General features: G+C 40.3%; 4 protein-coding genes across 7 annotated transcripts; all 4 read right to left on the bottom strand.

Moving 5' to 3' along the window:
• Positions 1-220: 220 nt before the first annotated feature.
• LOC109467369 lies at positions 221-10,968 on the bottom strand. Of its 3 annotated transcripts, none has more exons than XM_019765311.1 (10): positions 10,780-10,968; positions 4,467-4,767; positions 3,831-3,913; positions 3,365-3,505; positions 2,871-2,968; positions 2,295-2,436; positions 2,007-2,071; positions 1,755-1,789; positions 1,192-1,335; positions 221-442 (listed from the first exon to the last, which is right to left on the bottom strand). In XM_019765311.1, exons 2-10 carry the CDS (start codon positions 4,677-4,679, stop codon positions 284-286), a joined length of 1,080 nt encoding a protein of 359 aa, XP_019620870.1. In that variant the 5' UTR covers positions 4,680-4,767; positions 10,780-10,968; the 3' UTR covers positions 221-283. The 3 variants fall into 3 exon arrangements, with proteins under 3 accessions (XP_019620870.1, XP_019620872.1, XP_019620871.1); XM_019765313.1 differs by lacking the exon at positions 10,780-10,968 and adding an exon at positions 8,828-8,941; XM_019765312.1 differs by lacking the exon at positions 10,780-10,968 and adding an exon at positions 6,679-6,779.
• A 2,452-nt stretch (positions 10,969-13,420) lies between these two features.
• LOC109467383 lies at positions 13,421-16,707 on the bottom strand. Its single transcript, XM_019765325.1, has 4 exons — positions 16,675-16,707; positions 15,794-15,972; positions 15,223-15,315; positions 13,421-14,136 (listed from the first exon to the last, which is right to left on the bottom strand). The coding sequence occupies exons 2-4, from the start codon at positions 15,968-15,970 to the stop codon at positions 14,011-14,013; spliced, it is 396 nt and encodes a 131-aa protein (XP_019620884.1). The 5' UTR covers positions 15,971-15,972; positions 16,675-16,707; the 3' UTR covers positions 13,421-14,010.
• Positions 16,708-20,150: 3,443 nt separating this feature from the next.
• Positions 20,151-22,974, bottom strand: LOC109467382 (protein SPEC3-like). 2 transcript variants are annotated; one of them, XM_019765323.1, is made up of 4 exons: positions 22,964-22,974; positions 21,549-21,793; positions 20,947-21,063; positions 20,151-20,479 (listed from the first exon to the last, which is right to left on the bottom strand). In XM_019765323.1, the coding sequence occupies exons 2-4, from the start codon at positions 21,777-21,779 to the stop codon at positions 20,312-20,314; spliced, it is 516 nt and encodes a 171-aa protein (XP_019620882.1). In that variant the 5' UTR covers positions 21,780-21,793; positions 22,964-22,974; the 3' UTR covers positions 20,151-20,311. The 2 variants fall into 2 exon arrangements, with proteins under 2 accessions (XP_019620882.1, XP_019620883.1); XM_019765324.1 differs by having other exon boundaries at positions 21,549-21,789.
• Positions 22,975-23,785: 811 nt separating this feature from the next.
• Positions 23,786-25,284, bottom strand: LOC109467297 (synapse differentiation-inducing gene protein 1-like). Its single transcript, XM_019765241.1, has 3 exons — positions 25,021-25,284; positions 24,620-24,736; positions 23,786-24,340 (listed from the first exon to the last, which is right to left on the bottom strand). The coding sequence occupies exons 1-3, from the start codon at positions 25,282-25,284 to the stop codon at positions 24,173-24,175; spliced, it is 549 nt and encodes a 182-aa protein (XP_019620800.1). The 3' UTR covers positions 23,786-24,172.
• Between the last annotated feature and the right edge of the window lie 142 nt (positions 25,285-25,426).

Below are 25,426 nucleotides of genomic sequence, written 5' to 3'. Positions count from 1 at the left end.
GAAAAAAGGATTTCGAACTGTGCTTAGAGTTAAAACTTTAGATCCAACACAAAAAGTTCTCTTACCTAGAGCTTTCAACCAGTCACTCTGGTCTTCCTCAGTAGACTGACCCAGTGAGGCTTGTCACGTACATGTAGCTTCTTTGGGTCAGTCTACTGAGGAAGACCAGAGTGACTGGTCGAAAGCTCTAGGTGCGAGAACTTTTTGTGTTGGATCTAAACTTTTAACTCTAAACATGTATGTAACTACCAACACAGATAATATTCAGAACCCTGCAAGGTTGCTACACAGAAGGAAGCGGGCTGGTCTCCTCCTCATGTATGGGAGGCAGGACAGGGAAGGAGCGACTGTTGTGCAGGGTTGCGGGACTGCTGGCCATGGTGGGATTCTGCAGTCGACGGTAACGGTTTCCACGCTGGGGGCTGAACACTGATGTGTATGTCTGTAGGAACGGACACACAAAATTGTTAAAATGGAGTAAAATGGTACAATCATATATAAACATGTACAAATGTACCATGAAGGCATTGTCGTTGGGGTAATGCAAAAGATAGTTGTGTAGTTGAAGTTTTCATACACACATTAGACACACTGTTTAGCTACACATAATGCTTTACTTGGGTATTGTGAAAACACAGTTTTCATACACACGAGACACACTGATTTGCTACACATAATGCTTTACTTGGGTATTGTGAAAACACAGTTTTCATACACACGAGACACACTGATTTGCTACACATAATGCTTCACTTGGGTATCGTGAAAACACAGTTTTCATACACACGAGACACACTGATTAGCTACACATAATGCTTTACTTGGGTATCGTGAAAACACAGACACACACATTTGTATTCACGAACACACACACAAGCACAAATACACACATTTACACACACAGAAATATAGACACATGCATGCACATACACACAAGCACACATACACACACATACATACATACATAAATACACACACACATGTAAACACGCACATACATGCATGCATGCACACATACACACACAAACACATGAACACACAAACACGCACATACATAAACAGCGTGTACATGTACATTGTACGTAAAGACCCACAAAGACACAATGCACACATGTACATACACACACACAAACACACACAAAAACAAACAATGTAATCCACTACACACAGAGAGGAGAGAAAATAACTGACCCCATCCTCAGCCCAGCTTGAGTCGAAGTCGGTAGACGCTGCCTCCACAGGGTGGAACACACACAGCATGGTCCAGATGGGCAGCATGAACTTCAACAGCTCCAACAGGGCATAGATCAGGGAGTAGAACCACTGGGCATGCAGCTAAAGGGGGAAATATAATTGTACAATCAAACATCAACTATACATGTACTATGCCAACAAAACAGTCAGTCAAGCAACTGAACATGATTTTGGAAGCAGTTAGACTTTTCAGGTAGGCATCCACTTCCTTTCATCAGTGACACTTTTTTGGTACATGTATATCTTATAATAAGTGAACTGTATCATGTTTTGTTTTGGCCTACTTAGCCCGGGGCAGCAAAAATGTGCAGTAAAGTTTGGACATTTTTTACAAACATGAAAACGTATTCTACTACATTCTTCATATTATTTTCATTCTGTTGTTTTCCACAATGTATATATAACTACAATGTATAATTACAAAGCCAAACCAAGAAGAAGAATTACAATGTGGCTTCCTCTACTCCTTTCAATTCTGTGACAAGAAGAAGAATACTTACAAAGACACCGCTGCAACCGTTGTCTTCATCTGCCCCTAAAATAGGAGGCGAAAATGAGATGCATGATTTAACAAAAGAGATTGAAAACATACTTTATCAATTGAAATTATGGCATTATTTTGTACATTTGGATTTTTATGTGAAAGGTTACTGTGTTGATACAAGTAAAGATACTACTAGTGCTGGAACAATTTTTATAGCTGTTTTCTTACTCTGCAAGTGAAGCATCTATTCCTAATATAAAATACTTACATATCAACATGTTGATATCATAAATCAGTGTGATGGTAGCAGACAGCTCAAAAACACCAATCAACCTGGAATTCAAACAAGAAGTGGTTGTCAGTGAAAAATCCAAGCAGTGTACCGATGCAGAAAAATTAGGATATATATTGTACAACTAGGATATACAGTTCACATCATTCTCCACATTTACAACAATACGACTGTGATTAGTACAACTTTTGCACTTTGCAAAGGAAAGTCACTGTAGACCTGTACTGTATTTTCACACTACATGTACGTCAGATGTTTTCTCACCCCCAGAGGTCGCGTTTCTGCTGTCTCCTGGTCTCGGCCTGTGTGCTGATCTTGTTGAGTTTTTTTGTGATGTAAATCCCTGAGATGAGAAACAACTGCACCAGGAGGAACTCCATAGAGGACAGCAGGATCCATTCTGGTTCTGGAACAAAAGGAACAACATTTCATCACTCAGGTGTTACATCATTGAGCTAGAACAGGTCGATCAGCTCGAAAAAGTTATGTCCATTGCAGGGTCAACGCAAAAAAAGGCTAGGGTCGGCAGGTTTTTCTAGGGTCGGTTGGGAAACAGGAAACACAATCCTTTTTTCCTAGGCCTAACTCAAGAAGCTTTCGATGGATTGTCATGAAACTTGGTAGGTGGGTAGGTCTTGATAAGACCTCAAAATGATTAGATTTTGGGCCCCCTCGCGGCTTCTTTTTGACATGTTTCAGTTCATAGCAAAAGCTTTACAACATATAACTGTTTAGATTTCGATTTGCCAAAAATGTGGAACATGTACAACAAGGAAAGTGTCACAAAAAAAGAATTTTGTTAACACAGACAACAGATACATGTACACCTATTCCCCTTACCTCTACAGTCCACCCATGAGGACCTGGCATCCAGCATCCCCATGACTGCAATAACTGTGAAGTAGATAAAGGCCAGCACAAACAGGGGACCTACAACTCTGGGGAAAATAATAAAAGAGTCAGAAAGATTAGATACATGTAGCTGGTCTTTTTGTAAAAAGTATGTACACGTACTTGTAAACACATATACACAAGATTTCACATCTTTATAAAGTATATATATTACAAAATTAATGTAATTTTCTTATTTTATTTATCATATTCATAGTGAATTTCTAGCTGATTCTGAGCATATTTTACTGTCCCTTCCTTCCAACTTCAGGGACCATTTTGACCTCTTCCACTATTCTTCCTCTTATCGATAATTTGACCTCAAATTTTAACTTACTTCCTCAGAGAAGAAATGCACAACGGAACTCGAATTACACACACAAAAGAAAGCCTGGTTTGTCTTAATTGCTTTGTTTTCATTTCAGACAAAATAAGTACTATACCTTGAGGATAGTTGTTCTCTTCTGGTAACCCTTGCAGCGAGACAACAGTACACATGGCAGACCACCAAGAACTGGATCAGTTTCAGGTACTGCAGCCCAAACTCTATCTGAGTGTACTGGGCATAGATCCAATGGATTGCACTGAAATAAAACAGAAAAAAAAAATCTATAAGTATATGTATACAATAACATCTTTAAAAATTTATTGAAACTATTGCCTGGCTTCCATACTTGACATGAAAAGCATATTGGTGATCCAAAATGAATTGCTACGTATACTTTGGCCTAATTTATAATCGGTGACCTTCCAGCTTTTGAAATTGTGTTGATGGCTGACTCTTTATTTTCACCTAGTAAATGCTGAAGTTAACAGTCTAGAATAATAGTGGTACAATGTTTTCTACCCCCTCCCGACAACTCGCCATGGTTTGTTCCGTTTCCAAGGCAACAGACTAATGGTACTCACCATAAGACACACTCCACCAGAGCTGTGTAGAATATGATGTACTGATGTACTGTTCTCTGGTTCTTCTGATGAAGGCGACATAACTGCACAACAAATAAACAGACAAACAAACAAATTAGAGCACAGTGTTTAAAAAAAGACTGATACTGATTACAAAAAACTACAATACATGTATACTTTTTGCAAATTCCAAAGGTGAGGCAATTATATTGACAGAACTACTGTAAATTATTAATTTTTTAGTGCAGTTAGCTTCATTTTTGCATTTTTCACCTCTCCGTAGTCCATGGTAGCTAGCGACAATAGGGACGTGACGGTAACTATGGAGGACAGTACACAGAATGCTAAAGCTCCTTGAAAGTTATGAAACTCAAGTCTTGAGTCAAGAACTCAGTACAGACTGCCAACTCATGAATGCTGCAAAAGGCCATCATGTGCCGGCTTGTCGTAAAAGTCACTATGTACAAAACATAATGTACGAATGTATACCGTATATTCACAATATCAGCTTTGTATTCCTGTAGTTTAGCAGAATTTTGGGGGGGCTAGTTTGGGGCCGGGGTCTTTAGAGGATGTCATCCATAAAATTAAGTCAGTGTGGCCTGAAGGCTAAAGTTAAAAAAACAACAACGATACCTTGGCAGCACACAGTAGCCCAGTCACCGTCACGAACAGGGTCATGAGACCGCTACGGACGCACGCAGTCGTGTCAAACCGCTCGAAACATCCCTTACACGCCACGTCCAGGCTGTCGTTCCCGATGGGCTTGTACGGGTCCGAGTGGTTCCCGTGGTGGAAGTGCACCATGATGCCGTCCCGCGGGTACCCGTGTTGCCATGGTAACAACATGATTGACAGGTAGGTCAGGTTGTACTGTTTTTGTTACATGGTTTTTCACTGGTTAGGGTTCGCTCAATATGTAGACTGCAGGGCACTTCTGTGGAAAATATAGACATATAGATTCATTAACATGCGCTTATATATATTTATACCTGTACCGTAATGGCATTGTCATTTTTACAATTACAGAATGTATATGCATATGCCAGTCTTGCTATGCTGTAACGGTTAAATGTTACATTATGTAAAACACAATAGTTAGCAATGGCTTATGAAAATCTGAAAATAAAAGAATAATTCAGTACAGTATCAATTTTTCTGCCACATATACATGTACAATATAAATGAATCAAAATGTTACGCTTACAGCAAAATGAATGTGTTTATCACAGAGTAATTTGAACTAATGAAACTAGTATACTTTCAAATAGACCAAATGGTTTCTGAATCTGAGGCGCAAGGATTCACACATTAATTTTCAGCTCGTACAATACACTAGATGTAGTTTATCGTAATGTTAACAGCAAAAATGCTTAGTCAGAGCATGATGAAAGACCACACGGCTTCATTTACTAATAATTAACTACCAATAACAGGAATGCATACAAATCTACAGTAGCATAATATACAGTTAACACCAATCTTAAGAAACATATTTCAACAATGCCAGGACCCTGTATTAGAGCATTAAACCACATGCACACCTCAAGCACATTGAAGATCCCACTGCACTTATCAAAAAGTGTAGGTATGACTATGAGTGATCATTTAACCTCATACTTACTGTCTGGTCTTAAGTATACGTATAGTTTTACGCAGCTTGAACTTGTACCTACTGTACAGAACCGGTGTGTATCGCCTGAAACCGGTTTTTATCTGCTATTGGAAACAAGCGAAACCGGCAGACAGTGCCAGACAGTACATGCATGTGTCTGTATGCTAATTTTAGTAGCTGCAACCTTTCGCCATGCGTGACATTGACTCAATAATCCTATAGTTGGCGCGAGTTCAAGGCTGTCAGGGTTTCTGGGAATGCATAGGCTGTACAAAATGTATGTGCAGGGTTCTAGCTAGTGTAAAGTAGCATACGTAGGGGCCCCCTACGCTATAATTTTGACCCCCTACGCTAAATTTCCCCCCTAATATGCTAATTTATAATACAGCATAGGGGCATTGTGCCAGATTAAATGTGAAAAATCAAGGATACATTGTACATGTACATACCTTAGAAATAAAATTTTTCCCCTTTGGGTATCCCTCAAATGGCCTCTTTTTAAGCTCAAATTTTTAAAAGCTCCGCTTCGCTCCCTTATGATGCGGCCAGTGCCACTACGCTAAAATTAAATCCTAGCTAGAACCCTGATGTGCATCTATCTAGAAACATTCATGTACAGCGTAAGTGATAAAGAATGGCCCACTGGGGTTGGGTGTGTTCTTTGACAAATTGAAGAAAACGGCTGACTTATACCATGAGTATATCAAATTGCAGTTCACTCATGATCATTTTAACCTTTAACAAATTAGCACACTGGGGTATAGCCATTTTGCCTATCAATTTTCTAGATCTATAATTTGTTTATGGGGTTAGGTAGCAGAGAGAATGCCTTTGATGAATTCGAATCTACAAATATTGACTGAAGTCAAAGATCACATATAATATTTCCACGGGCCTGGTCACTACAATCAAAACTATGAATATACACATACATGTTAATATGAAAGGGCCCTGGATAATGCAATTAATATGTGAAAAAATTGACATAATTATCATGGCTTATTATTTCAGAGTGGTATGCTTATAAATCTGAAGACAAAACCCTGATGTGAAAACAAGATTTGAAAACAAAAACACCAAATGACTCATACAACTTATTACAAGGCCAAATTGCAAAAACAATCTTATTTATGGAACAAAAACGAAACTGAACTGCTATTTGATATCAGAAAAACATAATTATCCAAGGATTTCTAACTGCCTGAATCAAAAAGATAAGATGGAACATTTTACCTTTGACGATGCTCCTGACTTAATAAGGTGAAGTAAGGAAGGAAGGACCAGTCTATCAGATGTACACAGGAGACTGGGTGGAGGGCTGGTAATCCGGATGTGAAACCAAGGCTGGTCACGCAATGTGAGTCATAGGGACTTTTACTTTCAGTTCCTTGACTCTGTGCCAAGAATGGGACTTAGAAAAGGACCCATCCGTTTTTTTTGCCCAAGTACAATAATGTGATATATGTACATGCAAACATTATGCATTCTCAAGTGTCTACTAGTACTAGGCAGCAAGAATTTTTTCGAGGACCCTTAATTGTAAAATATAAATATATGTATATATACATGTACATTTGTACATGTGTGTCAGAGTGCAAACTGCAATTCATTTTTTGAGCTCATCAACCTTTTCTAGCTCCATGATCTGACACCTGAGTGATGAAACATTGTACAATCAGTTTTCCAACATTGACATTGAAACTATGAGTGAATGCAAGTTTTACCAAGGAGGTTCATAAAGTCCTCCTTGGTTTTACTTTGTTTAATTTTATTGTATGAGTTGGATCACTATGCATGATGTACAAAATGACTAATAAACTGGTGGATGTCCTAACTACTAAGTACCTAATACCAGCCCAGAAGAGAACAAGAAATAGCCATGCATTCAAGTACCAGAGTTATCAACCAAGGATTGAGGTGTTCAAGAATTCATTCTTTCCTAGAACTATCGCAGAGTGGAACTCACTGTCACCAAGTACAGTAGGGGCATTGTCAATAGATATAGATTTAAACAATGTCTAGAGCTAGAAGTTCAAGGGTTAGGTGTACTGTAACAAATCGATCGGTGTAATATAGCCAGCTGCCGCCGCACCGCGTGCCTGCGAAGCTGGTGTGTTACGCCGAAAGGCGGTTATACCGGCTATACAGATACTACAGTATATAGTAGAGATTGGCAAAGTCTAAAAATAAAAAGAAAGAAAAAGAAAAGAAAACATCTACCTACTGACCCTAATTTTTGTTTTCAGGACTGAAAAAGGAAACACAGCATTTTTTCCCCACATGTAGGCCTCAAGATATTTTCAGCCTGCTAAAGTAGCTGTTTGGCACCAAATTCGTATTGATGGTGGTAGGCAATTTGCAGGTTAAACAACAAAACTTACTCAGCAAAGCAGGTCACTGACCTCCTAGTATGCCACAACTATGTTTCGTTCCACTGTAGTTAACAAACATGGCCTAAATCCAAAACATAAAACCCACTTCCACACCCACCTTGGTTAAGTAACAATGTAGGGTCACAAAGTTCAAACAACACATATGATTAGAACAAAGGCATTACACACTGTGTACGTAGTGTGTACTGTACTCTCTATCCTGAAAAATATTTGTGGTACTTTGCAAGTTATCAGTTTTTCTACCCAAATGCCCACCAGACCAAAAACTCACCACACCCACCAATAAAAATGTGCGTTGTTGCTATTTTTTCCAACCACAAACTCAAACCATAGAAAGTTCAAACCATTGACTTTCACAGAGCTACAGCCAAGAAGACAGCCATCCAGCTGTGAAAGAACTTGACCTTCAGAGCCCCTTAAGAAAAGATCTCAAGCCTCCTACAAGGAGACTTAATCAAAGTGCGTTTGCCACTTTGGCTACCGCCCAGTTTCTAAAGGGTCAATGACCTGATTGAAAAGTTCCATACAATTTACAAAGGCTTGTCCTGGGTCTCAAAGCAGGGCTGTCTTTGGTGTTCTAGAATTTCTCCTATGTTAAAACCATACATGCACTTCTATATATACATGTACCATTGTCATTTTACAGTTGCAAAGTGTATATGCATATGCCAGTCTTACTACAGTATACCAAATTATTGCTGTTACAATAGTGTTACATTATGTGAAATGCACAATTTAGCAATGGCTTATGGAGAAGAAAGAACATTTTGACGAAACAACAATGCATGAACAGTAATCTTACAAATACATTACATTTACACATACCACAGTGTGCCATATACATTTTGTAGTATGTACCAACCCAATAATATAGTAAAATTTCATGCCCATTTACCACTAAAGTATGCATGCACCAGCACCATATTTTGATATTTTAGACAAAATCAATGTTTATAATACAAAAATACAATGCAAAAGCCAGAACTTACAGTCCTTAAAGTCCCTTGAAGATGCACAACTTGCCTAAGGTGCTAAGTACAGGTACAGGTATGGATAAACCCCTTTCTTAACACCACCAAGTAATGAAGCATACACTAATGGCACACATACACTGTCCTCTACCACATGGACCCCTCCATGTGTACACACATGTGACCTAGTGAGCGGGAACACTGTTATTGGACTGTTGACCTTATTTTCTAGCTCTCTGATTGGCTAGGAGCCGGTAAAATTTGCATGCCCCAAATACAGTACATTGTAACCAACAGTGTGTCTAATCAGCGAAAAGGTATGGCCTACGTGCCGGTCCAAAGTGTATGTTTGTTTCTTATCTCACTGTTAGTGTATATTCACTTATTATATAACTTATTGTTTTAGGGCCAAGGACCATTGTAGGGCAAAGACTCTTGAAAGAGGGCCACAGTTGCTCTAAACTACACATGTACATTGTATGTCGCATGCCCCATTCATTGGTTATTCTAGTCGGGTGCTCTACCCTATATATTTTATGACCAGCCAGATCAAAGCGAATCAATTCGGATTGATCCGGACAAGACCAGTCTGCCTACATAGCAACACCTGTTTGTAATTATTCCTTGTTGGTCATAATTACAATCCATTGTCTTTGGCATTATAATTGCTTTTTTTATCCTAGGGATGTTAACAAAAATATGCAATCATGGGATCTTTAATTTTTTGCATTCTTGGTTGGGAAATGTTGTCCATTAATAAAATATCATATTCAATTATTTCATAATGATGTTAAGTTGGCCTTTTACTTGACTTCTGAGTCCTTCATAATCATGCTTAGAAAATTGTGCCGAGAAACCTGAACTACAAAATCAACAACCTACTGCCAGTGCAGGCATATTTTTAAGGGAAAAAATGTAATTATACACCTTTTTTTTCCTGCGGCCTTTTGGAATAGAAAAATTTTGTTGTTATCTGCATAACTTAAAAGCAACATATTGGCAACATATCATTCATCCTGTTAGTGTTTGCCCTTATACTGTAAAGTGTTACACCCCTTATATAACATGTGTGTAACATTAATGTGTTTACTTTAACCTTGTTAATGATTATTATAACCTAGTAAATGTTACATAAGGTAACCTAGAACATTGGTCATCACAAGTATAGGAACGTGGCAAAAGGCATGGAGATCAGCATACATGTATATTATTTATTAACACTTAGCAGTCAGAGATGGCAAACTTCACTCCTTTAAGTTAAAACCATCATGTACACAAGGACAATGTGGAAACGATGCACACACACACGCACACACACACACAGATGCACACATGCATATACTAGTATGCCATCACACACACACACACATGCACACACGCACACACATACATAAACAAACAAACAGAAAAACATGTACACACATGCACATACACAACACAAGCACATACAAACACATACATACAGAAAAACACGTTGAGAAACACACACACACACACACACACACACACACACACACACACACAGAAACACACACCAAAAGAGAAGCCCACAATTCACTCTCTTAACAAGTTGAACAACAACAAAAAAAATCCTACTCATTACTTCAAATCTAGGTAACGTTTATACAAATCATGAATCAACAACAACAATCGCCCCCCTCCCCACGCATGATTCAGCAAGGCCACGACACTTGTTTACAAACACAAAATTTCCTACCACAACAAAAACATTGCGTAGCCAATCTGGCGATCATAACATCGACAATCCCTAAGATACATATTCCGTCAGTCTTCTTGTATGTCTAATTCAACCCAAAATGTTGCTAATTCGTACAAAACACAGACGAAAGGGCGAGCAGGAAATATAACCGGCTAAAATTTTACACACACACACACACCCGACGTTATGTAATTTTTTCCTAGACTGTTACTACGCACTTTAACACGAAATTTCTCCTTAAAATACCCACCTTTCAGCTTTTCTTGCGGTTCTACTCTACAAGGATGGCTTCAGGAGTTCCTAGGGCTCGATTCCGGTCAAAATCCGTCTAAAATTGTCCACAAAACGGAGAAAATATGTTCGGATTCTTGTTACGTTGCGAAACTAAAATACACACTGCTAAGGCGGGTCTCCTTGTGGGGCAAAGTGCGTCATCAGAGTCTGACCAATCACAGCATAAAACGTCATCAGATTGGAATTTCCGGCTATGAGTCAGCGCGGGACTCCCGCCAAAACCTGAGTCAGGGTCCTGTGAAAAAGTCATCAAAGATTTATGTTTTTTTATTGTATTCCCGGTAAAATATGAAGTGGGTATGGCTTTTTTCTAAGCTAGACATCCATTTGCTCTGTTAGGATGGTTAGAATTGACATGAGGTTAGGTTATAAGGCCATTTATGTCCGGAATTTGTAGTACATTGTGTCATAGTGTGATTGAATGTGGGAGGGGTGCATTTTTGTCCCAGTGATTGGCGCTAATTATTTATTGATGACTGCACGGCGCTTTGGTTTCAGGCAAAATGGTAAGTATAGGCCCATATATGGTATATGTATATCGAGGACATTACATAGGGATCCTAAGTATTATAAATGTCCTTGGTTATGGTGGGGAATAGGAATAGAATATGTTACAGAATGTATCAATGTCAATGATATCCCAGCACTGGGTTTAACAAAGGAGGTTCGAAAAGGATATAGTTCAACTGCAATTGCTGTTCATGGATTTTATTGCACCAGCATAATCCAGGTAAAAATACTTTGTGAATCCCATACTGGCTTAACAAGCCAGTGCGCTAGCGACATCTTGCGGAAAGAAGCGGCACGACAGGGTAAAGTACAGTACACTACGACTCCGTATCAATTTGTACAGGCATGCCGCAGGTGTTGCTATGTTAGCATGGCCAAAAGTATATAACAAGGAGCAGACTTCTCATGGCCTTGATAGGCGGTATCCAAAACCTCCGGCTGACAGGGTTGAGCTTTTTCATTTCTTGTCAGGATTTTTGTCTTATCTATCTGAGACATGTCTTTTCCGACGTGAATAGCGCAGCTGCAAATAACCGATAAAGCCCCATCTCCAAGTATGCAGTTCAATAAACATATATGCTCATCTAGCTCTATATGGTGCACTCAACACCCTAGGCGAGTTAGGTCTACTGGGAACAGAAAAGCTTATGTGATGAAACTTGAGAACTGTCAACGTTTTTGCATTGAATGACATTTCATTATCACATTCACACAACATAGTTGATATAGGCATTTATTAAGAGATGAATATCTTACAATTTTAGTTCATTATTGATGTTGACATTCATATGCCGTATAGTAAGGTTGATTTAAAGGTATTAACATTGCATTAATTTGTATCACCATTAATTCCCCCAGTTTCTGCTTGTTTGTGATTAATATCACTACAACCGACACCCCAGCAAAATTATTCTTAATTGCAAAAAGTCTCAAATGTTTGAACATGATATTAATAATCCTTATCTTGAGAATATTCACTATAACATGTATGTTGACTGACATTAATCCTGATACACACGATTTTTACTCCGGGGCGCATCAAAGCTTGAAGTATTAATCAATTTTCGTACGTTATTTTAGTGCTTTCAATTACTCCATAGGTGCAACTATCAATCTACGTCAAAAGCAAGGCCACCGTTTCCTACGTCACTACCCTCTTCTCTATTAAAATTTTCATGATTAATTATTCTCTTATCAAACGCTGGCATCTTCCTTGGGGAGATAGTTTGATTAACAAACTGAAAACAGAATAATTCGTCAGAGAAATAATTTGGTTAAATCGGCGTTAAATCTAGATTAATAGAAAGCTATGTCGTACTGTGACAACAAATCATTCGTTTGAGGAAAATGCTTTACGCGCTCTTGGAATCTATGACTAGAGGTGCCCCCTACCCTTGGCCAGGCCGTTTCCAGGGCCTACACAGGACAGTCCCTTGGCTCAAGAGCCAACATGCTAGCCTGGGTGCCAGACTGTTTCCAGGGTCTACACAGGCCAGTTCCTCTGCTCCAGGTCCAACATGCTAGCCTGGGTGCCAGACTGTTTCCAGGGCCTACACAGGCCAGTTCCTCCGCTCCAGGTCCAACATGCCCCAAATGAAATTATACCACAGCCCCCTCAGTTAGACCCTGATTCACTGGCACGCTGGCTATATAACCCTGGGCCTAGCTAGCGTGTTATGGGTCTGGCATCCAGGCTACCCTTCCCTTAGCCCGACAAATTTACCTACAAATTTACATCCGGGAGCTCCTTGGGTTCTCTGTGGTGCTGGGGGTGTTTCCCAGTTATCGAAAGCCGATGATTTTTAATTGTATGGGATTGGCTTCAATTAGTTTGTTACTACGGGACGGTAGGTACCAGAAAGGCCGACTGGAAATACATTCACGGTTATGGACTGTCTGAAAGAAAGGTCAATGCTCAGTAGGACTGCCAGGTAAAACTTTACCTATAAGTCGGTCCCTATAGAATACTACACTAGTAGTTACTATTTCTACCATTGGTAGACAAAACAACGCGAATGTGGTTAAAACATTGTCTCATTCATTATGTATTTACTTTTCTGACTTGATAACCTTCACACGTCCACATTAATCCCTTTAATCCTTTGTTTCTCTCCCCTGCTTAGATGTCAGTCCGTTGTTTTTCTCGTGGGTGTCTTGTTTATATATTCTCTCAGTTTGAGAATGAATATATGAATACGTTTACGCCCTCAGCTTCTGACTGTACATGTAGTTGCACGCGAATACCTGGCTTTATTTTAAGTGAGCTTTGAATAACTCTAAGACAATATGTCGTCTGTCACTGTGACTGTACTATGATATGTAACGTTACAAACAAGCCCTTATCATCATTTCCAAACAAATAAGGTCAATGGCCTGGACCAGACGTCTGTCACCGTGGTAACTGGTACTGTAGAAGACACCCCGTGGAGTTGGGTTACATTACTCTAGTATGTTACAGGACAGCTGGATGAATACTGGTATATATGAATGAATATTTTACACATACATAAATGTGTTTAAGTATGAATGAACAATAGTTTGTTAGGCTAGACCGTGTGAAGGTGAACGTTATGCATTTACTTATCAAATGTTACTTTTCTAGTTTAGTATTAGTGCTGTTAGAACTATGCATTTTGGGATTATAAAGGAGTTTCTAGGAGCTTGAACTTGGTCAGGTTTAACGGTTAGATAACAGCAGCCAGCAGAAAGCGCCCAGTCCCAGCGCCACGTAGTTCAGGACCTTAGCGCGGTTAGACGCCTTCAGCGCCCGCGTAACGTCTCCGATGGCGTTCGCACTCTGTACCTGACGAGAAGAAAATTGGAAAAAAGTGTTACCCTCACTGTGCAGTTTCATACAAAAAATTATAAAAAAAAATACTGAATGAAAAAAAAAGAAAAAAAAATAGAAAAGAAAAAAAGAATTCTAGCATAGCCTTAGTATGATATAGTTTTTGTCATTATACATGTGCGTATACAATGTACCTTTCTTCGCTACTTTTGGGGTCTTACCCCCCCCCCTAACTACAACCCTACACGTGTACTATAACGCTTCACTAAAAATTGCATGCACGAAAGATATAAATATGTACATGTAGCGGCCATCGGGGACCCCTTAACCCAATTCTTCATAATTGTTCCCAGAAATTTGGCTCCAGTTCCCAGAATTCTGCAGAATTGGGTCCCCGTTAATCCCCAATGGATCCTTGAAGGCTGCCACGCATTTCCTGCATCATTTTTACCTATAGTTTACGATATTAGCCCATGTAGATGTAACGTTACTGCGATAAAACCGGAGGCTGTTCATTGTGAAATTATTAAGGAGGGCAATAGCTGTTAAAGGCATCCAGTGCAGTTTTTAAGGCGTGGAAACACGATTTTTTAAAGCCAAGTTATTCTAGCCATTTATCTACATACTGAGTTGAAACCACACTATCCCAATGTATATTGACCCTCATGGAGAAAAAATACCCAAAATTCTGACGGAAAATGGTTACTGAAAGGGCCCTTGGGTGATTTTTGGGTACCACCCATAAGATAAAGGCCTCATCTTGGAGTTTGTTTCTGCAGTTATAAAAACCCAAAGGTTGAAATACTGATTGAAATGTGCTAATGTGAAGCAGTATGTGTCAATATCATAAAGATTGCCTTATTCAGAATATTTCCAGTTTTGCTGCTCTGAAATCGCACTGGATGCCTATGTGCGTATGTAGAAGGATAGACAAGTGAATGATTACTGGAAGTGTACAGATTTCATTCATACATGTATCTTCGTCTAAGACAAAACAACAGCGCTTCATTTGACAATTGAAAGTTGGCAATGCGCCACAATCACTACACTGGTGGCAGCGGTGGGATCACATCCATGCGTTGTCATGGAAACGACTCTTACCTCGTAAGAAAATATCAAAGCGGCGACGCCGACAGGCAAACAGCAACAAAGAAGGGTGAATATTGACAGGCCAAAATAGTCCTTTGGCATCACCTAATTTAGAGGGGAATAGGATTTTTGTTTGTTGATTTAGTTATCTAAACTCTCCATCAGTAATTCAAAATCTTGTATGTACACAAATCTTTGTATACTTCTCTTCCTGGAGTCCTTGTCAACAATTAAACACATTGCGATGCAACCTCTTACACTACGCTTACGTTATAGATGAAAAAAACAAACTTGGTATATTCAGATCTAATCCCAATATACATAATGATTAATCCAATGTGCTATAAATACATTTTGTACCTTAGAAGATCGGCTTTAGGGCAATCCATATATGTGATATCTAGCCTGGCTCCCATTCGTTTTTTCCAGTGACTGCAAGGAGCGAGGCCCGTAGCAAATGGGATTGTACCTAGGCTATGTGGCACCCAGCCCCTCTTTTTAAATCTTAACCAACCACATCTCTACATGTATGTACATTGCCTAAATGTTGAACTTAAAAAAAAAAGAAAAAAAAAGAAATTACCAAAATCTCCACTACAGTGGTTGGTTGTCCGTACGGATGCATGTTAGCTGGGTGTTGGTAATGTTGGTTGTACGGAGGTTGTTGGGTGTAATACGGGTGGAACCCATAGCCTTGGTGTTGTTCTCGATTGTCGACAGTGTAAGGGGGAGGGGGGTAAAGTGGATTTTCAGTCGCCATCTCTATCTCTATATATGAATCATGGACCCAGAAAAATTGTACAGGTTTTGTGAAACCAATGCGTCTCTGATGTGGTGGACCTTTCTTTTATGCTAAAAAATTACTACGTGATATGTTAGCATAAATGTTATCTTAACCAATGGTGGTAAACAGCTTGCCACAATCTCTCTACGTCCGGGATGTCATTGTTTTGTCAATAAATATTCATAGTGTCTTTGTTTTAAATTCTGCAATAATGGGACTGGATACAAATGGCCCCCGACCCCCAACTAATAACCAAGGTTGGCTGATGTTCTGGAGCTGTCTGGTCAGATTTAGGCCAAACTCGTCTTTCTATACGAATCGAATAGAATTTCAGTTAACTTTGAGTCAAATTTGACTCCGTTTACTACTGCTGACCTTCCCCCTAACCATAGCTGAACCTCCCATCCACACCAGATGAAATGTTTTAAAACATTCGGCAGGCACAGCCGAACACCAGCCAGCCAGATGTAGACCTTGCTCCCAACTTACTTCTAACTATAGGCGGGAGTGGGGGGGGGTGTGCAATATTCGAGATCCATATTTGGCTATGTGTGCCAGGGCCTAAGCTTTACACGTAAAACATCATCTTATGATTCTATTATAGCAAAGATTTGATATAAGCGCGCACTGACGTAGATAGATGTGTTATTAGAAAGATCAAACAATTTTGATTCACCTACCGTCTCCGCTTTTCAATACAATCAGTCCAACTGTTGCACAGATCTATCAAAATAAGGATGTACCACCGGGGTCAATAAACTATTGTCATTATATTAGTTGATAGTACGTGACTAAAATAACAATATGTGATATGACAGGATGATAGGGCATATAGGATATCGACTCGTTTAAGACAACCAATACAATTTTAGGGCGGCAAACTCGAAATATTCTGAATATAAGCAAATCTGTATGATAATGACACATAGTGCCCCTCATTAGCACATTTGCATCAGTATTTCATACTTTGGGTGGTTAAAAAAACCGCAGAAACTAACCCCAAGATGAGTCCTTTATTTCTGGGTTGTACCCCAAAGATCAGCCCAGGATACCGTTTTCCGCCATATTTTGTTTATTTGCTCCAAGAATGCTATTGTAATAGTGACTGAAACATTGAATTTAATGAATCTGGTTTTCAAGCCCTAAAAGCTGCATGTATATGAGTACCTTTAAGGTGGTAAGAAAACATGGCCGCGGATTTTACAGTTGGCCTCTAATATTTCAAGACAAATAACTAACAGAAAATAGATTAAAAATAAAACTTGTTGGAAGATGATGATATTGCAGAGTTTTGCGACGTAGTGGTACGTCGTAACTAGTTATTGGGCCTCAACTCTGTAATTCTCGAGCTTACCAATCATTCAGGCAACTGTAACTGTTGATCATGGCCTGGGTGTTTTTACAATGATCACATCATGTAATGTTTACTATGTGTAAAAATTGAACTAGCTATACGACGTGCACGCTACATCTGTTACACGGCCTTACATGCTCCTACATAGTGTAAACGCCAGCTTGATCTTTAGGCTAAGTAGGTCGAGAGTTGCCGGTTTACGATCCCCAAAGGCGTTTTGCAGCGCTTGAATATGGCGATCCCCTTCTTTGTACAGATCCCAAGAGAGTCTGCCAGAGACTGTAAAACAGCATCTTTTGATTGCCATAAGATGCATACCGATTGTACCTGCCGCCACCTATAATAATCCGTCCATCTTTTGAATGATTCTTTGACCCATTAATCGGCCTTAACTCTCGTGGGTGTCAAAGGCGGCCTCGAGCCTCTTACAAAATTGTCTGCTGCTACTCGGATGCTACACTTTAAGAGGGATTGACAGGGAAATTGGATTCTTAGACCTTTGAGCTCTTTATCTTCCTTACTGTTGGGTATCGCCGTCGTTTCTCTGGGAGGTGGATCAGTGAGGAAGAAAAGCTGACTCGGCGATTCTTCCAGGTCACTGACCTTGGATCTGCTGGTTGCCGTATCTAAAATCCGTTGAGAACTCGCTGCGCTGAAAGGTCTGGGCGAAAACCGTTCCCAATAGTTGATGGATGGCGTATGTTTCCATTACCACTTCGACTTTATCTGAGAAGGGACATACATTCTAATTTTCTTTTCCAATCCGTTTCTTGCGAAATGTAATCGATGTAACGTCTTCATATCCTTCATAACCATAGCATTCGAGCTTGGACGTCTGTCACCATGGTAACTGGTGCTGTAAGAGACACTCTGTGGTATTGAGTTACATTATGGAGTAGGACAGCTCAGAAGGGCTGGTTACCATACATGTATGTTATATATGAATGTGTTTGAGTAAGAATGGACAATGGTTTGTTAGGCTAGACCATGTGAAGGTAAACATTATGTATTTGCTTTGCAAGTGTTACCGTTTTAGTTTCTATTTGATTTAATTAGTTAAAGCTGCTACGTAGATACTAAAATGCTGTTAGGGTATCTTGTAGGGTATCTTTATTAAGCAATAAACTTTGTAGTCTTTAACAAGACTAAATTGGGTTGATTTTACATTTCATTTATAAATTTTACCCAGCAATTGACCGCTTTGTACATATCTGTATCTGTATAACCGCCCTTCGGCGTAACGCACCAGATTAGTACTACTAGTGTAAAATAAGACTTCCAATTCTGACACAACCCCGCCCCCCCCTTGAAGGTTCTTTCCCCCCACAACCTTTCGTAATGTAATCTTTTGTCATCAGCGTAGCAGCTTTTGAGATGTCACGATGGCGGGTGCCTATCTTTTATTTAAGCCGCCTAACTTCATCAGACTGTTGCGTACATACGGCACGTGTCGGGTCTAAAATAGCCTTCTTAATGATATTTAGGATATAACTCCAAAGGCGTCACAAAGATGTATTGATCTTCCTACACACTTGACTTCGTGTGGCAGTAGAGATTTCCTTATGGTATCCAGGTAACGATATTCCGTACTCGTAAGCTTTCTAATTCGTCTTTTTATTTGTTCTGTATTATATTATGATTATATATACAACCTGTAGATTGCCATTATAGACTGTTATCCTACAGTAAAATATCATTGTTCTCTTGCGTTACATCCAAATAGCAAAAGTTACATCCAATTCCCTTTCGTTAGCAAATTTAGAAACAACACAGAGATAGGTTCATACATTTGGTAGAGGAAAAGGAACGTCTATGTTATAAAGAAATTAGATTTTTTTAGTGTAAATTAGAACATTGTGAACATTTTTGTTTTATATTTCTCCTTTTCAAGGACATCTTCCAGCTTTTGACAGACAAAATGCTTTGATAATCGCTTGAGATGTTCTATATTCGTGAACTAATGTGCAATGCTAGGAAAACCGTGTGTAAATCTAAAAATTTAATCAAAGTCAAACATTCTAATAAGGCACTCATGTAGCACACGATACGTGTGTTTGAAACAGACATTGCCCTATAGATTGGGAGCATATATCATTCGGATAAAAATCATCAGGTTGGTGAATGATTTGGTATCAAACTTGTCTATTCGCAACTATTTGTTTACAAGAGCCAACTCTTTGATGACCGTCTGTCATCTTTTGACTGGTGAACCGTGCACTCAAGCTTCAGTTACACCTAGCCTCAGTTCACAATGAACCAGTTACACCTAGCCTCAGTTCACAATGAACCAGTTACACCTAGCCTCAGTTCACAATGAACCAGTTACACCTAGCATCAGTTCACAATGAACCAGCTTAAGTGCACAGTGAACCTGTAATACCTAGCTTAAGTGCACAGTGAACCTGTAATACCTAGCTTCAGTGCACAGTGAACCAGTTACACTTAGCCTCAGTTCACAGTATACCAGTTACACCTTGCCTCAGTTCACAGTGAACCAGTAACACCTAGCTTCAAAGGACAGTGAATCAGTAGCACCTAGCTTCAAAGGACAGTGAACCAGTAACATCTAGTGCCAGAACACAGCGAATCAGTAACGCCAAGCTTCAGTGCACAGTGAACCAGAAAAACCTAGATTCAGTGCACAGTGAAACCAGTGATTATTGCCTTAATCTTCTTTAAGGCAATGACCCAGACATGTCATCGTTGAAACGTCGGCTCTTGAATGTGAACAAATGGTTGTGAATACAGAACTTTGATATTTGTCATATGTGACCTTCACCTTGACTATCCTGTCTATCTATGGTGGGGCAAATCAACTCCCGGCGTGCCAATCTCTACTAGCAAAGCTCCTACAGGCGTAACACTCCTACCGGGAAAGCTATTAGAGCCCCGAAGACAGCCTGTCCCAACCACGATAGACTGGATACCAAATTACGAAGGCGACAACCGGTCATGTTTGACCTTCAGCCCCACCATATGGAGGCGAACAAGACGAAGTACAGGATGATGAGGATGACCCCGATGACCCAGAAGAAGATGCCAAGGCCCAGCGCCCAGTAGTTGAGCAGTTTGGCGCGGTTTGACGCGGACTGGGCCCTGTTGATGTCTCCAGCATTGTTTGCGTCCTGCGTCTGATAAACAAATAGATAAACACTCAATCTAAAGAACGAACAAACAAAACGGACGGACGCTGTCTGGGCTCTGTTGATGCCCCAGCATTGTTAGCGTCCTGCCTCTGATACGAAAACATATTAACACTCAATTAAACAAACAAACAAATAAGGTAAGATCGTATACATGTTATCACTATTGTTTGTAAACAGATAAACATATATAAATTATATAAATCTATATCTATGTTCATCACTAAATCTGCATTTATGCACACCTTAAAGATGCTCAAACGTTCCATGTCTTCGCTGGCGTGTACCTTTACGAATGATCAAATGTGTGCTCAAAGATACTTGTAGAATTTCATGGTAGGATTGACGCGCACGAAATGTAAAATCTCAGAAGGAGCAGACGAAAACCCTACTACATTACACTGGTGGCAGCGGTGTGGGATGACTTGCCCCCCTCCCCCATGACGTTTCCTTACCTCGCAGGAGCTGACGATGGCCGCGATGCCGAGCGGCAGGCAGCAGCACAAGAGAGTGAAGATGGACAGCCCCATGTAGTCATTAGCCCGGCTCTGCACCATCATCATGGTCGGCTGCTACAGAATCAAAAAAATGTTTTTCTTAGCATGAAAGTTCATTGGCATGAAAGTTCATGAATTTTCTTAGCATGAACGGTCATGAATTTTCAACTAACTCCATCAGCCTTGTTCACGGAATTTTGAACCTTTCGTCACGAATGCATGTGTTTTATGCTTCCCTTTGCCGAAGGAAAACATATTACTATTGCTGGGTTTCTTCTTTTTCTTCCGTTCCAAACAAAGAAAGTCAATGACCTGGACCAGACGTCTGTCACCATGGTAACTGGTGCTGTAGCAGACAAACTGTGGTGTTGGGTTACATTATGTAGCAAAACCGAGTTTGTTACCAGGTTAATTTAAACAGTATGTATTTATTTGCTTCGCAAATGTTACCTTTATTGTTTTAAGTCTTCTGTAAGGAGGTCATATAGCTAGGCCTGTTAAAGATAAGTTAGCATCACTGTTAGTTAACAACATCATCAAACAGTTGGATTCGTTCTTACCCCTGTCACGGCCACGGTAGTCCCCATGTGCACGTACCCCCCTTGCGCCGGGTACCCCGCTTGCGCTAGGTACTGGCCCTGTTGTGGGGGGTACTGTCCCTGTTGAGGGGGGTACTGTCCGTACTGCTGCGGCTGGAAGCCATACCCCTGCTGTTGCGGCTGTTGCGGCTGCTGCTCACCACCCTTGTCAGTGTAAGCTGGGGGAGGGTAAGAGGCTCCGGCGTCCGCCATGGTAGCGTCTGACTGTGCATGGATACAAATTGTAGGATTCACAAATTTATCGCGAGATCGCGTTGCGCAACGGCAGAGTATTCGAGTTTGAACCAAGAGATCCCGAGTTCGAGTCCTGACATGCCACCGATGTTGTGATAATGTCCCTAATGTACTTGGTGACAGCGAGTTCCACTCTGCGATAGTTCTAGGAAAGAATGAGTTTTTGAACACCTCAATCCTTGGTTGATAACTCTGGTACTTGAAGGCATGACTATTTCTTCTTCTTTTCTGAGCTGGTATTATATATGTACATATTATATTTACTGTGGTAAATAGGAGAACTTGACAGACGCGCCCATACGTGCAATATAATGACCTGGGGCGTTTTTGTACCTACGTATGCAGCACGACATTGTACGTAGTACATTGTATCTTACATACACCAAGAAACACACAAAAGAATGGGTTTGTATCCCGTTCAATGTTTTAACTATACTGTTGTCAAATTGTGTGCTTAGTGCTCTCTGGAGCGACCTTACTTTGCTATATAAGCACGTCACACCTTTACTCTGTGGTTAATAATTGGTGAACACTGCTGTTTGTTCGCAGTATGACCTCAAAATGACCTGAGCTACGTGCTGCTTTAGCCCGACTGCGGGCACATTTTATAGCAAACAAATCAAGTAAACTGTTAAAAAAAATGCAGTAAATCTTTTAACTAATTGTTTTCAAAAGTGTCTCAAGACAAGAGGTCTGTTAGCTTACATTTGGTGGTGTGTATATATAGGTAGGACATAAACATAAATACATGAACAGTTGGTGTTTTACGATTACCCTCTTATCAAGGGCAAATCTGCTGCGTATTTTTTCTGTTTTTAACGATAAAAAGGTTCATATTGACCATTTTAGACACAAGTACAGAGAGTAGTAGCTGTACAAAAGTGTTTTTAAAAAGTTTTGAAAGTTCGAAGCATACCCCCCCTCGTTCTTTATGTCCATTTTATGTCTAAATCGTTTGTCCGTCACAGTGTCACAATATGGCGGCTAAATTAACTGGATGTTCCACCTATGATTTGATTTAAGGTTAGATTTTGCCAATTCACGATCCGTATATACAACTCAATATGCATGGTTCAAATGATTTAAGTAATATGGAATACTTAAAGTAGATATTAGTATGAAATCAGATGTACCTTGTAAGTTGTAAGGTCGGTGTGACCGGGTAAGTCTCGTGATGCTTGACTCGACTCTCAGTCCGTAACCGCGGGAAGGGCAAATAAATGACGTCAGTGCTTAGGGTGCGGCCAGCGACAACAACACGGTCTGTGATTGGCTGTGAGCTTCTTCATTATGCAGCATTAGGACGATACAAAAAGTGAATTTTTTTGGTCATATCTTTACAAAGTAATTTGAATCAACAATACTCCATTGGAAATAAGTGCAATTAAGGAGGTAGAGATTCCAAAACATGACATCTTACCAGTTTTTGTTTAAAAGCTGGAAACACACTGACATCAACAGAAATTGTGAAAATTAAGACAGCAGGCTCGAGTCTAATTTGAGATTAGACTTTACTTTTTCCTCTTAAAATCATGTTGCCCTTGTCTTTTTCTCGTGATTTAAGCGTTTGAAGAGCTCAGTGTTGTCTGACCAATCAGGTTGCTTGTCTCATCTGGTGTAGGACACACTTGTTTTCGTGACTCTTGATGTTGGCTGCTGGGGTCACTAGCGGTCATGCATATGTTTGTCAGTTCATAGTCTACTGGGCGTTGTTCTGGGAAATATGGGAGGAAGGAAGCCATATGAAAAGGAAACATAAGAAAGGGGGAAGATGGAGGAAGGGCGAGAAGGGCGGGAAGAAGGAATATAAAGAGATTATATAAAGACCGATTCTGGCATTTAACGTTCTCTAAAACAAGTCGCTTTTACTTTAGACCTATGTCACACAACATAGATGTACCACTGAGTCCATCTGTGAAAATCACCAATTTTATTCTTACCATCATCATCCACGGGCGTTCTTCACTTAAAGAAGGGGCCTGTCTTAATAGATAACGTAACGCTCTATTGACAATTTATTTCGGTCTATGATGAATACTTCCACAAATCTAAAAGTTAGAAATAAATGAACAATTAAATCTAACGGCCCAATCCGCACGTGAACACCGTGCATCTAAGATGAAGCCAACAGTAAGACCTGGCCTAGTCTGCCCTAGCTTCAGTGTACAGTGTAAGGTGAACCAGTAACACCTAGCTTCAGTGTACAGTGAACCAGTAACAACTAGCTTCAGTGCAAAGTGAACCAGTAACACATATAGCCTCAGTTTACATTGAACCAGTAATACCTCGCTACAGTGCACAGTGAACCAGTCACGCCTACGTACAGTGTACAGTGAACCAGTGATACCTAGCTACGGTATACCAGCCGATTTTTTGACTGAGAAGGACAGAATGGTCCAAAGGACTGCATAGACCCATAAGACGATGCCCACGCGCAGCGCCCAGTAGTTCAGGTGTTTGGCGCTGTAGGACGCGGCCTGGGCCCTGTTGATGTCTCCAGCATTGTTAGCGTCCTGCGTCTGAAATACAATCAGATAAACAATTAGTTCCACAACAAACAAACAAACAAACAAGGTACGAAATACACTAGCTAGGTCGTAATAGGATCCAGGTGCGAATTGACCCCAGAAGATAATTCAAATTATACGGTCTTGAACCCAATGCATTCCTCTACAATTCAACATAGTTTTCACCTCGCTATCCTGCATGCACGAAAGAATCTGTGCCGCACTACTGTTGTGCCCGGACTACTTTTGACTACAGGGTTCGCCCATAGATACTGTGCACCGTGACCTTACCTGGCAGGACCTGACGCAGGCAGCGATGCCGAGCGGCGGGAAGAAGCACAGGAGGGTGAAGAGCGACAGGCACATGTAGTCATTAGCCCGGGTGTGCACCACCATCGTTGTCGGCTGCTACAAAATCAAAAATGTTTCATCTTAGCATTAAAGTCCATATGTTATAATATGTTATAATACATTATGTTCCAACACTTATAAGTGAATTGGGACTTACTAAAATTTCTGCTGTTAGCCTTGTTCACGAAATTTGCCTTTTGATGATAATGTGTTTTATGTTCACCGAAGGAAAAGATATTGTTCTTGCTCGGTCTCTTCCTCTTCTTCCGTTCAAAAAGTCAATGACATGGACCAGACGTCTGTCCTCATGGTAACAAAAAAATTGTTCGATTCGTTCTTACCTCTGTCATGGCCACGGTAGTAGTTTCCATCTGCACGTATCCCCCTTTCCCTGGGGACTGCCCTTGTGGGGTGTACTTCACCTGAGAGGGTACTGCCCCTGTTGAGGGGGGTACTGCCTCTGTTGAGGGGGGTACTGTCCCTGTTGAGGGGGGTACTGTCCTTACTGCTGCGGTTGGAAGCCATACCTCTGCCTGTTGCGGCTGCTGCTCACCACTCTTGTCCGTGTAAGCTGGGGGAGGGTAAAAAGCTCCGGCGTCCGCCATGGTAGCGTTTGACTGTGCTTGGATACAACTTGTAGGATCATTGGTACGTCAAAGGCTTTGAGACTATCAATTAATATGTAATTAATTGAAATAATTTATTTAACCAAGTCTCTAAGAAAAGAACCAAATGGGAAGTAAAAAG

This window comes from Branchiostoma belcheri, unplaced genomic scaffold (assembly GCF_001625305.1).
Source record: "Branchiostoma belcheri isolate BF01 breed outbred unplaced genomic scaffold, Haploidv18h27 scaffold18, whole genome shotgun sequence".
Classification (NCBI taxonomy): domain Eukaryota; kingdom Metazoa; phylum Chordata; class Leptocardii; order Amphioxiformes; family Branchiostomatidae; genus Branchiostoma; species Branchiostoma belcheri.
Note: the sequence above shows the minus strand (reverse complement) of the source record. Positions and strands in the feature narration are given on the sequence as shown.